We start from the raw sequence: 12495 nt of genomic DNA on the forward strand, positions 1-12495 counted from the left end.
GGGTGGATTCTGTCCAGGGACTTATAATTCTGATTTCTCTCCATTGTGTTCGTTATGAGAAGCGGGACTACGAGTCCGTCCCTGGACTGGATTCACCCTGTTGAGCAAATCAGGAGCCAGATGGCAACCTTAATGGCAGCAGAGCTGCCAAGTTACCCAGTTGCGGAAGGGAGATTACATACAACTCCTGGATTGCCGGCAGCCTCATGTGACCTGCAGTGCTGATCAGAATGGGTAGAATCAGGGACTACAAATCCCACACTGCTGTGGGATGTGAGTTCAAAAACCAAGACCGGCCAGAACATTTCCCTCTGCAATTTGGGTAAATTGGTAGTTCTCCAGCAGCAGAAAATTGTTTGGTGTACCACTAACCTAAGAAGTACCCCTGAAGAGTATACTGCCAAGTTACCCAGTTCTAGGTGGGAGACTCTGGCCAATCCTAGTTTTGAACTTATATCCCAAAGCAGTATGGGATTTGTAGTCCTTGATGCTACCAATTGAACGCATACTGTAGATCCTATAATGGAGCATGATAACCTTGTCAGAAAGTCAGAACAGGCCTTATATCTGCTTCCTGGATCTGGGTACTTGGCAGCTCTGCCAGATGAACGGAAGGCCAACTGTCTTCCAGCGCTGCCAAATTGCCCACTTCAAGGAGGGAGATTATACAGGTATTCCACTCCTAGATTTCCAGCTCTTTATGCTGGTCCATTTTGGATCCTGCAGGACTCTTAAAAGGGTAGAATCAGTGACTGGAAATGTCACATTACTGTGGGAGGTGAGTTCAAAACCAGGACTGTCCCAAAATCAGCAGCCTGGAACTGGGTTATTTGGTGGTTCTGCTGTCCCTTATTATGCACCATTTCCTCTAATTTAGAAACAAAACACAGCCATGTTCAAAAGATTTACTCTCCTCAAAGAACTATGCCTAAGAGGAAAATGGCCCCAGTGACAGAGCTGTGCCAATTAACACTTTTCAAACCTTAGGGGGAGGAACTGGTCCTGTGGACTGGGTTGCAGGCAGGTTCTGGAAGGAGTGTTTCATTACCTGAGCCACATAGGAATTGGTTCCAGGTGTTGAGCAAGGGGAGGGGTGTATAAAGGATCCTGAGCAGGTGAGGCTCTTTGTGTGCTGGGAGTGTAGAATCAGGATGGGGCAGAGGGTGAAGTTGGAGTTTGGGGTTCTGCTGTGGCTGCTCATTGATGTGTTCAGTGCTAGTTCCTGGGCCTCATTAGCAGGCACCCCTTCTGGGAGTCATCTCACTGAACGCAGGCCTCACGGTGTTCAAGTTCCCTGGCTCCGTCCTGGTCAGCGCCAAGATGTGAGCTTGCACCCTGTCACAGTTCAGTGTAAAGAGGCTAAGATAGTGGTAATAGTGAGGAGGGATCTGTTTGGCACAGGGCGGCTGATCAAAGCTACAGATCTCAGCCTGGGTTCAGCTTCCTGCAAGCCCACAACTGTTGGAGCAGGAGAGACGGTCACCTTTGAAGTTGGGCTTCATGAGTGTGGCAGCACTCTCGAGGTAATGTTCTTGTTTCTGTAAATATGTTCAATATTTTTTCTCATTTTAGGGACACAAAACAATGTTGGCTAGACAATAACATTAGTCAATGCCTCAATGGGGAGGAAGATGCAAATGAATTAAATATTTTCATTAGAAATCAAATAGGAGCAAAATAATTCTAACCAACAAAGACCAAATATTCAATCATTCCTAGATTTGTACATCCCAACTGTATTTCAAGACTAATGTTTAGATAAGCACTTCAGCTGCAGAGATTAAAGATATTGCTTCCCCTGAAATGTAACCATTAACTTACAGATGAGTGAAAATAGGAAAAAAGGAGCCCTTTTAGCTATTGCTCAGCTTCTTAGAGCTCAAAAAAAGCCTTTCTCTAGAGCTGAGTTGCATGTGATAAATCTGAAAATGAGGCTCATCAAAAAATATTGATTTTCTTCTTATCTTAATACTACAGATTTATCTGCTTAATTTAGGAAGGTGACCAAAAGAGTAGATGGAATAGGATTGGAAGAGCCTTCTAGAAAGGCAGTCGAATCAATACTGCCCCCTGGGCCTCCATCAATCGATACATCTTGTTGGTCAGCTTCCAAGTCTACATTTGTTTGAAATATAGTGGCATTTCATTAAATAAATCTTTTCAAAATTAGGTAATCCCAATATGTCAGGAAATTAATCACAATCTCTGTGGAAAATAAATGTGTTTCAGGAAAATTAAGGCGCCAAAGGTTCATATTTTAAGGGTGTTCTTAAAATTAAAACTGGTGGTTACCACCTGACCTATCTAGAACCCTTTAAGAAGCTTAATACACTACAAAGGCATATCTGAACTCACACTGGCTTCCAATTCCAGAAAGAATACTATTTAAATTATACTGTATACTATTCAAAGCTATAAAAGGAGACAGCCCAACCTACCTGAACAGCCTCATCCAAACTACATCAACCAGGCATAGGAAAACTTGCACCCCATTCACATACCCTCCAATCAAAGAAGTTAAATAGAAAAAACTATAAGATGGCATCCTAGCCACTCTCAACCAAATCTCCAATCTAATAACAACCATAGACTACTCTTCAAGAAATCCCTGACAGCTTTAACACTGCAAGTACTTCCTTCCCCATCGTCTTCCTGACCCCCAAATCAATCTGAGCCTCTTTTTACCCTCTCTAAAAATAACCAGAGATCTTCTATTGTAACCCTCCATCTATTACTCTTTTGTAACCCGCTTTGAACCGCAAGGTAATGGCGGAATAGAAATCTCTAATGTAATGTAATTCTGCAGAACTGACACTTCTACCTGTTTGGGTTTTTTTCTTAGATGACGCCAAATTCACTGGTTTATAGGACACAACTATCTTATATCCCAACCGCTTTAGACAGCCAAGTGATTGTCAGGAGTAATCCAGCTGTCATTCCTGTTCAGTGTATTTATCCAAGGTGAGCAAAGGAACAGAACTCCATGGTTTGAGAACCGATCATGTTCTTGACACTGACGCTCTCTCACATTTTCATCCTTCTCTAGGACTGGCAATGTAAGCAGCAAGGCCATCAACCCAACATGGATTCCCTTCAGATCTACAGTCTTTGCAGAAGAGAGGCTGGCCTTCTCATTACTCCTAATGAATGGTAGGTAGCTCAAGAAGTTGCTGAAAACAGTTTGGTTAATGCATTTATATAGTATATTATGGTGGATAAGAACATAAGCAATGCCTCTGCTGGGTCAGACCTGAGGTCCATCATGCCCAGCAGTCCGCTCATGCGGCGGCCCAACAGGTCCAGGACCTGTGCAGAAATCCTCTATTTATACCCTTCTATCCTCTTTTCCAGCAGGAAACTGTCCAATCCTTTCTTAAATCTCAGTACCGTACTCTGCCCTATTACATTCTCTGGAAGCGCATTCCAGGTGTCCACCACACGTTGGGTAAAGAAGAACTTCCTAGCATTTGTTTTGAATCTGTCCCCTTTCAACTTTAAAAAATGCCCTCTTGTTGTTTTATTATTTGACAGTTTGAAGAACCTTTCCTTCTCTACTCTCTCTATGCCCTTCATGATAAGTCTCTATCATATCCCCTCTAAGTCTCCTCTTCTCCAGGGAAAATAGACCAAATTTCTCCAATCTGTCAGCGTATGGAAGGTTTTCCATCCCTTTTATCAGACGTGTCGCTCTCCTCTGAACCCTCTTGAGTATCGCCATATCCTTCTTAAGGTATGGCGACCAATATTAGATGCAGTATTCCAGATGCGGGCGCACCATCGCCCGATACAACGGCAGGATAACTTCTTTCGTCCTGGTTGTGATACCCTTCTTGATTATACCTAGCATTCTATTTGCTTTCTTAGCGGCCGCTGCACACTGTGCCGTCGGCTTCATTGTCATGTCCACCATTACCCCTTAAGTCCCTTTCCTGGGTACTCTCATTCAATAACATCCCTCCCACCATATAGTTGTACCTCAGGTTTCTGCTTACCACATGCAGTACTTTACATTTCTCAACGTTGAACTTCATCTGCCATCTCGTCGCCCATTCCCTTAGTTTGTTCAGGTCCCTTTGCAATTCTTTGCAGTCCTCTTTAGTCAGAGCTCCACTGAATAGTTTGGTGTCTGCAAATTTTATTCTCACACGTCATCCCTATTTCTAGATCATTTATGAATATATTAAATAGTAGTGGCCCGAACACCACTTGTGACACTCTTCCAGTCAGTAGTGGCCCTTCACCCCTACCCTCTGTTTCCTACCCGTCAACCAGTTTCTGATCCATCTATGTACATCTCCATCCACCCCATGGTTCTTCAGTTTCCGGAGAAGACGCTCGTGAGGCACCTTGTCAAAGGCTTTTTGGAAATCTAGGTATACGATATCTATGGGGTTTCCTTTGTCCATCCGTTTGATTCCTTCGAAGAAGTGCAATAAGTTAGTTAAGCATGATCTCCCCCTGCAGAAACCATGTTGGCTTGGTATCAGAAGTTTGTTTCTTTCCAAATGTTGATCGATGTTTTCTTATCAGCGCTTCCGCCATTTTCCCCGGAACCGAGGTCAGACTCACCGGTCTGTAGTTTCCCGGGTCACCTCTTGATCCCTTTTTAAAGATGGCGTGACGTTGGCTATCTTCCAATCCTCTGGTATCGCACCTGTTTTCAGGGATAGGTTGTAAACTTGCTGCAGTAGTTCTGTTATCTCCTCTAATTCCTTCAGAACCCTTGGATGGATTCCGTCCGGACCCAGGGATTTGTCAGTTTTTAGTTTTTCTATCTGCCTGCACACATCTTCAAGGCTCACTTCAATGGATGTTAATTTTTCTGCTTGATTTCCATTGAATTGCTCAGGTTCCGGTATGTTGGTTGTGTCTTCGTTCGTAAATAGACGAAAAACATGTTAAGTCTTTCCGCGACTTCTTTCTCCTCCTTCACTACTCCCTTCCTGTCTCCGTCGTCCAGCAGTCCCACCTCCTCCCTAGCCGGCTGTTTCCCTTTAACATATCTGAAGAACGGTTTGAAATTTCGTGCCTCCCTGGCTAGCCTCTCTTCATACTCTCTTTTGGCTTTTCGAACCACTCGGTGACATTCTTTTTGATACTTCCTGTGCTCCTTCCAGTTCCCCTCAGTTTTATTCTTTTTCCATTTCCTGAATGAATTTTTCTTATTGCCTATCGCTTCCTTCACTATTTTAGTCAGCCATACCGGGTCTTTTGTTCGACTCTTTTTGCTCCCCTTTCTGAATCTGGGTATGTACAAATTTTGCGCCTCACTCACCGTGTCCTTGAAAAAAAGCCAGGCATGTTCTACCGTTTGCCATTTCTTGGAAGTGTTCCTAAGTTTCTTCCTTACCATTTCCCTCATTGCTTCATAGTTTCCTTTCCTGAAGTTGAAAGTTGTTGCTATGGTTCTCTTTCCTTTCGGTATTCCTACTTCAACTTTGAACTTGATCATATTATGATCACTGTTTCCCAACGGTCCCACTACTTCCACTTCCTTTGCAGGGCCCATTAACCCATTTAGGATTAGATCCAGAGTGGCATTTCCTCTCGTCGGTTCTCTAGTAAGCTGCTCCATGAAGCAATCTTGTGTAGCCTCCAGAAATTCTGTCTCTAGCGCATCTTGAGCTTCCAAGTTTCCAGTCTATCCCGGGGTAGTTAGTCTCCCATAACTGTGTAACCACTTTTGCATTCTCGCTTCATCTCGGTTTCCATAATGAAGATGTATAATATATCTTGGCGGTTAGTAATGAAGATGTAAAGTAAGATGTTCTTGTCTTCATAATAGTTGTCTTGATATGTATGTTAATTGGGATACCACTTGGTAACAGGCAGTATATAAGCTTTTTTAAAAATATAGGATTAGCTTGAATAGCTCCTGCATGTGCTAACGTTAACTCTCTGAACTTGTAGATGACTGGAGTGCTGAGAGAACTTCAACTGTGTTCCACCTCGGTGATGAACTTCACATTGAAGCCTCTGTCAGTCCTGGAGACCACGTGCCTATGACCGTATTTGTGGATGGCTGTGTAGCTACACTATCTGGAGACAACGATTCCAGTCCCAAATATAATATAGTGGACTTTTATGGGTAAGACGCTCAGTTTGACTAGGAAAGAATCTTAACTTTCAGCTGGACACTAGGGAGGACTAGGGTACATGCTAATGACTGCTTTTTGAGCGCTAGTTTTCAAGCTAAACACTTGTGCTGTTGCATGTAAGTGTGGTGTTTTTTTATTTTTTTTTTAATTAGTGCTTGGTGGAAACATAAGAACATAAGAAATGCCTCTGCTGGGTCAGACCCGAGGTCCATCGTGCCCAGCAGTCCACTCACGCGGTGGCTCAGCAGGTCCAGGACCTGTGCAGTAATCTTCTATCTATACCCCTCTATCTTCTTTTCCAGTAGGAATTTGTCTAATCCTTTCTTGAAGCCCAGTACCGTACTCTGCCCAATCACGTCCTCTGGAAGCGCATTCCAGGTGTCCACCACACGTTGGGTAAAAAAGAACTTCCTAGTATTTGTTTTGAATCTGTCTCCTATCAACTTTTCCGAGTGCCCTCTTGTTCTTTTATTATTTGAGAGTTTGAAGAATCTGTCCCTCTCCACTCTCTCTATGGAAAACTTGGGTCTTCTATTCCTGTTATCTTGAGGCACTTTTCCAAAAGAGTGGTGGGTTTCTAACTTCTGCCCTGGTTCCCAGAATGTCTTAAACAATAGCCCTGGGAGATGGCAAACTAGTCTTCTGCTTGCTTTTGATTAGGATATATTCATACTTGCTATATCTCAAATGGGCAGTTAACTTTTTCCTAAGACTGTAATCCAAAGCTGGTGTTCAACACCCTAGATGGCAACTGCTATATGCTACCTTGTGAAGGCGTATGGGATCAGTCTGAGTTAAGGCTTCTATGAGTTGGTGATGCTGTAAAGGCTTGGGGGGGAGGGGTGGGGGGGCAGATGACTTAAAGACACCAAAAGTAGTGGCCAGCTATTCAAAGCCCATGTCTGTTTTAGAAACCATTGTTGTGTTAATCCAAGTCACGTCATGACTATGTTGGGGGGGGGGGGGGCAGTGAAGGTACCACAAGGTAGTGGTAAAACTCCATATCTAATCTTGGTACAAGACTAAGGTCTCCTCCTTTTTCGCAAAAGGAGAAGTGTGGAGATAGTATAATAGTGGTCTTGGAACTGAAAGCAGGGAATAAGAGGATTGTACAGCTGGCTATGTAGGTGCAGACTAGGAAAAATGAAATCATGTAGTCTAAACTCAGTTTTACTCTTGCCTAGGGTTACCAGAAATCCAGATTTACCAAGACATGTCCTCTTAGAGGATGTGGGTGTCTGGACGGCTTTTCAAAACCTGGCACGTTTTCTGAGGTTTGAAAAGCTTCAGGAGTTCTTGGAGGGCAAGGCGGGTCCGATATGGTGACGGCATAGTGTTGGGGGCATTTCTAACATAACTCCAGAGTTCTGTTAAATCTTCAGAGTTGGGATGCTGCGTTCTAAACATAAGGGGAGCGTCCGATCTGACCCCTTTGCAGGGGGGACATCTACCCCATACAGCAATCAATTTTGGAGTTTGCTGCTACCACAGGAAGTCCTCATACTGAAGGTCTTCAGGATGAAGAGAGACGATGACTTTGACTTGGAGGCTTCCCTCTCCTCTCCCGAGGCTCTTCCTGCACCACTCGTGAGTCAGTTCAGGGAGCCCCAAGCAGTCAAGTTTGCCAAGGAAACCCCTGATTCTAGGGCCTGTTACCATACGAGATCAACAGGAGTAGGGAGATCTGGGAGCCAGTTGAGAGAAGTCTCCCAGCTGAGACCAGTGGTGGTGACTCAAAGAGCATTTGGGATGCTTTTAAGCTGAACAAGACAGTTACTAAGTCTGCCCAGGAAGCCAAAGCTCTTGTAAGTACCGTAAATGGATAACACCTAAAGAAATGTTGAAAAATTTGGTCGAGGTGCTATTTTTTCTTCTGAAAATATTTCCCCCAATAAATCAAATATACTATTTGCCTTTAAAAAAAAATATGGGAGCTGCACCTGAGGCAGAATTAAGTAGTCAGACACTAATACAGTTTCAAGCAAATCCAGTAACTTCTGAGAGCTGCTTTATTTTCCTTTTTTTAAACAAGATATTGATGTGATATTAAGATTTCTGAAGCTCTCGCTCTTCTGGGGGAAGTGTGGGTTTTCTCCCAATGCCACACAAGAGCAGAGGAAGTTGTTCCTGGCTATGAGAATTGAAACAGTAACTTTGGGTGCAACATTTCTTTTGGCGCATCCATGCAAATGCATGGGTAAATATCTAGGTGTCAACGTTTTCTTTTCATCTGAACAGTTAAGGATTCTTGAAGTTAGTGGCTGGGAAAGTTGGTGGCTATAGAATAGCTGTTTGATTAAAGGGGACCTGGCTGAAGTTTATTCCTTATTTTGAAATGCGAGTTTCTCTTCTTAGACCTGCCTCCCAATTGTTGTGGTCCAAGGAAGAAATGTTAATGCCTTAATTTTGCAAATTGTATAACTTGACAATTAACTCTTGCATAAGAAACAAACTTATCTTAATATTTTAGAAATGCAATCAAAAATACAAATTATAAACAAGCTTCCAGCTTGGGATCGCATCAGGAGGGCATCTGCGCAGATGCAATGTGATGACGTTACAGGCATGCATGTGACTAAACCAAACCTTAAGTTTGTATACCGCATTATCTTCACAGAAGTAGAGCTCGACACGGTTTACAGGAATTACTAAAGAAAGGAACTCCAATGGGAAGAAGGGCTTGGTAAAAAGGAAAGAAAGAGGGGACTAAGAGTGGAGAGGGAGGGAGTGGTTACCTTTTCGAGAAAAGCAAAGTTTTCAAATGTTTTCTGAAGCGTTGGAGGGAGGTCGAACTCCGAAGATGGGCGGATAAGCTGTTCCACAGCTCGGTGATCTTGAAGAGGAGGGATGTTCCAAGTTTTCCTGTATGGGATATGCCTTTTAAAGAGGGGAAGGATAGTATGAATTTTTGAGTGGATCTGGTAGAGTTAGGATTCGAGGAGAGCCAAGATAGTGGAAACGGGGGAGGAAGGAGGCCGTGTAGAGACTTGAAGGCTAGGCAGGCGCATTTGTAGTGAACCCTGAGGAGAACTGGGAGCCAATGAAGCTTGGACAGAAGCGGGGAGACGTGGTCGAATTTGCTTTTTGCGAAAATTAATTTAGCCACGGTGTTCTGAATCCGCTGAAGACTTTTCTTTGTTAGGCTTAAGTAGATGGAGTTGCAGTAATCTAGTCTAGATAGAATAATGGATTGAACGAGGACAGCGAAGTGTTGGTGGAAGCAAGATCTGACTTTCCTTAGCATGTGAAGGTTGAAAAAGCATTTTTTACTAAGGAGTTGAGGTGATCGTTGAAGGACAGTGTAGAGTCGATGATGATTCCCAGAGCTTTGCTTGAGTGCTCAAGCTGCAGTTTGGTGCCAGAGGATAGTGGGATGAGGGTGGGCAGCTGATCAAATTTTGGGCCTAGCCAAAGTAGTTTTGTTTTGGTTTCATCATTGCATCACACCTGCGCAGATGCCCTCCCGACGCAACTCAGCATGAACGGGTTGAGGAGCAAGGCTGGGGCACAATGTGGTGTGACTTGGGTGGGGTTGGATGGAACTGAGCAGGGTCATGGGTCCAGATTTTACAAAAGTAAAATCTGGTAACCCTACTCTTACCAGTTGAGCAATTATAAGATTACAAATTTTCTACTTATGTCTCCTGTCCTTAGATGCCTGGTGGATGGGACACAGCTGGACTCCTTCTCTGCCTTCAGGTCACCACGTGTTCACCCAGAAAAGCTCCAGTTCACAATTGATGCCTTCAGATTTGCTGGAGATGCCAAATCCGTGGTAAGATATCACTTTGCTTGCTGTGAGGCTAAATTTTTTTTGTTTTTCTCTAATTCCCATAACCTTCCTTTCCCCCCCCAGATCTATATCACTTGTGTTTTGAGGGCTGCTGCAGCTGGTCAGATCCCAGATCCCATGCACAAGGCTTGTTCCTTTAACAAGATCAGCAACATGTGAGTATCTGGGAGCAGTACCTGGAAGTGGTGAGGGGATGGGTCTGGGGCCTTCAGAAATCCTAAATGGAAGTGAATCTGTTTTCAGGTGGTCTGCAGTGGACGGTCCCAGTGCCGTCTGCAACTGTTGTAAGACAGAAGACTGTGGAGCCCAAGGAGGGTTGCCTAGGGGTATGAGGCCTTTCTTTCCAGTACCCAGGCGGGTTGGGAAGCGATCTGTAACATCTCTTCCTGGTAAGTGTTTCAACTTAAGCATTGACTTGTTTTAATACAGCACTATAATGGGTTCACCAGCCACTGGCTAGTTATATTCATGTCTCCTTAATGGAACAACCGGTTCCTTCCATTACTTAGCAAACAACTAAACCGAAGAGAATTTGGTCTACAACAGCTGATATTTGTATACTAAATCAGATTTGACAGCAGCCCTTGGCAGTAAAAAGTGTACTCTTAATATTGACACTCCTGACCCAGATATGGAATTCACTTTTTTGAATCGGGTCTTAAACTTTTGTTCTGGTAAACCCAATAGTAATGGGCTTAAGCATCCCATTCTCTCACCAAAAACCCTGGTTAATGGCTTAGCAATACAAATTCATGTAACCACAACCTACTATATAAAGGAAAACAATTTGTAGCTTTGTACTTTGTTCCTAGTCTGGGGGGGGTTAAATCATCAGTTATGGTTTTTCTTCCCAATTCAGCCGTGTCGGAATCCATGGCTGCTGTCCAGCTGAGGCCTATCACTATCCTGAAGTCTGACATCTTGGATCAATCTCGTGCAGTTCAGAGGACAAAGCAATTGAGTGGTAAGCAGAATGCCCCATAAATGCAAGGAGGAATTCACATGGGTGAAACACAGCAGGACTGCCACTCATGCATGCAACTTAGTACAGTTATTATACCCTTGCTGCATGGGATGCTAGTTCCACCATGTCTATGGGCCATAACTGGGCATCTAAATGTATGTTGTGATGCCCTGCCATTAGTAGGTTCTAGAATACTAGCATAATCTGGGCACCCATGCTACTGCATGGTATTTGGGGGGTGCTTACAAGACACCCAGTTATGGAATTAGCCAATCCATTAGGGGCATCTGTATTAGCTGCTGATTGATCTAATCTAAATCTTGGACTTATATACACAATCATTTAGAGTTAAGAGATCAATTTGGATTACATGATACTTAAGTGCCAGACATGTACTCTGCTTAACCTTTCTTTGTCTTAACAGGTGTGATGGAGAATCCTTGGATGGTGATGGGACTGGTCACAGCCTCGCTTGCTCTGGCACTTTCTGCAACTTTGGGCTTAGCTTTTCTCTACGAGAAGTGTAAACTGTAGTTTAGTTGTCTACAATAAACAAGAAAAACAATTCTTGGTGTCTTGTTCTTCCCTTTTTCAGGACATTCCCCTTAATTGGGATCCACTAAATCCTCAGTATGGTTCAGTTAAGAGAAGGGTTGGGGTTTTCAGGTGAGGGACTGCTTATAAGAATTTAAGCACTTCTGGATGGGCAGACTGGCTGGGCCATAAGGTCTTGCTAGGCTCTCCTTGAACCTAAATGAGTGAGATGTTAACAAGAGCTGCAGCCATGGTGGGCTATAGTTTACCAACCCATGAACTGAGGGAACAGGGTAGTAAGCAAATGGCCCAGATTTTGACCCATCAGCCTGCTTAAGCTGGGTTTCCTTAGCTGCTCTGATGCCAAAGGCCTAAAATGGTCACTAAGTCAGGGGTGTCAAAAGTCCCTCAAGGGCTGCAATCCAGTCAGGTTTTCAAGATTTCCCCCAATGACTATGCATGAGATCTCTTTGCATGCATGGCTTTCATTGTATGCTAATAGGTCTCATGCATATTCATTGGGGAAATCCTGAAAACCCAACTGGATTGTGGCCCTGGAGGAGGGACTTTGACACCCCTGCTCTAACTTGAAGCATAAACTAAACCTGGCCTTTTGGTAATTGTCAACAAGGCAGCTGAGGTAGTCCTGTGTGGACAAAAGCTAGCTGTTAAGAGAAACTTTATTTTAGGGAGGGTAGGGAAGAGGGAATGAGATAAAAGGGTTATAGTGGACTCATTTGCAGCTCCAAAGGTGTTCTTGACCTAAAGTTTGGGGCTGTTCTTGGGCCTACCCTGCACTGTGACCACTTGGCTATTTTGGCTCCATGATGTATTAAGTGGAGCTTGCATACAGAAGCCAGCCTTAGCCTGGAAGGCAGGCTGTTTATAGCCATGGGTTGACCACTGCCAAGCAGCAGGCTGCATATCCTCCTTGGACACCAGCACTTTAGTGAAACCATAAACTTTCAATAACATTTCTTAAGTAGCTGTATAAATCTAGCTGCTAAACAAAACCCTGACTCTTTAATGTATTAGCAAGAGCTAGGTTATACTTGCTGTAGCCACTTTGGCTGGGTTTGTCTCTTTTTTTATTTGTTATCTCTAAC

General features: G+C 43.7%; 1 protein-coding gene across 1 annotated transcript; it reads left to right on the top strand.

Moving 5' to 3' along the window:
* The first annotated feature begins 1106 nt into the window (after positions 1 to 1106).
* On the top strand, positions 1107 to 11422 carry LOC117350924 (zona pellucida sperm-binding protein 3-like). The gene is made up of 9 exons (XM_033925666.1): positions 1107 to 1523; positions 2843 to 2961; positions 3047 to 3150; positions 5911 to 6088; positions 9753 to 9873; positions 9955 to 10046; positions 10135 to 10280; positions 10751 to 10855; positions 11280 to 11422. The coding sequence occupies exons 1-9, from the start codon at positions 1152 to 1154 to the stop codon at positions 11387 to 11389; spliced, it is 1347 nt and encodes a 448-aa protein (XP_033781557.1). The 5' UTR covers positions 1107 to 1151; the 3' UTR covers positions 11390 to 11422.
* Positions 11423 to 12495: the final 1073 nt, after the last annotated feature.

This window comes from Geotrypetes seraphini, chromosome 16, assembly GCF_902459505.1.
Source record: "Geotrypetes seraphini chromosome 16, aGeoSer1.1, whole genome shotgun sequence".
NCBI lineage: Eukaryota > Metazoa > Chordata > Amphibia > Gymnophiona > Dermophiidae > Geotrypetes > Geotrypetes seraphini.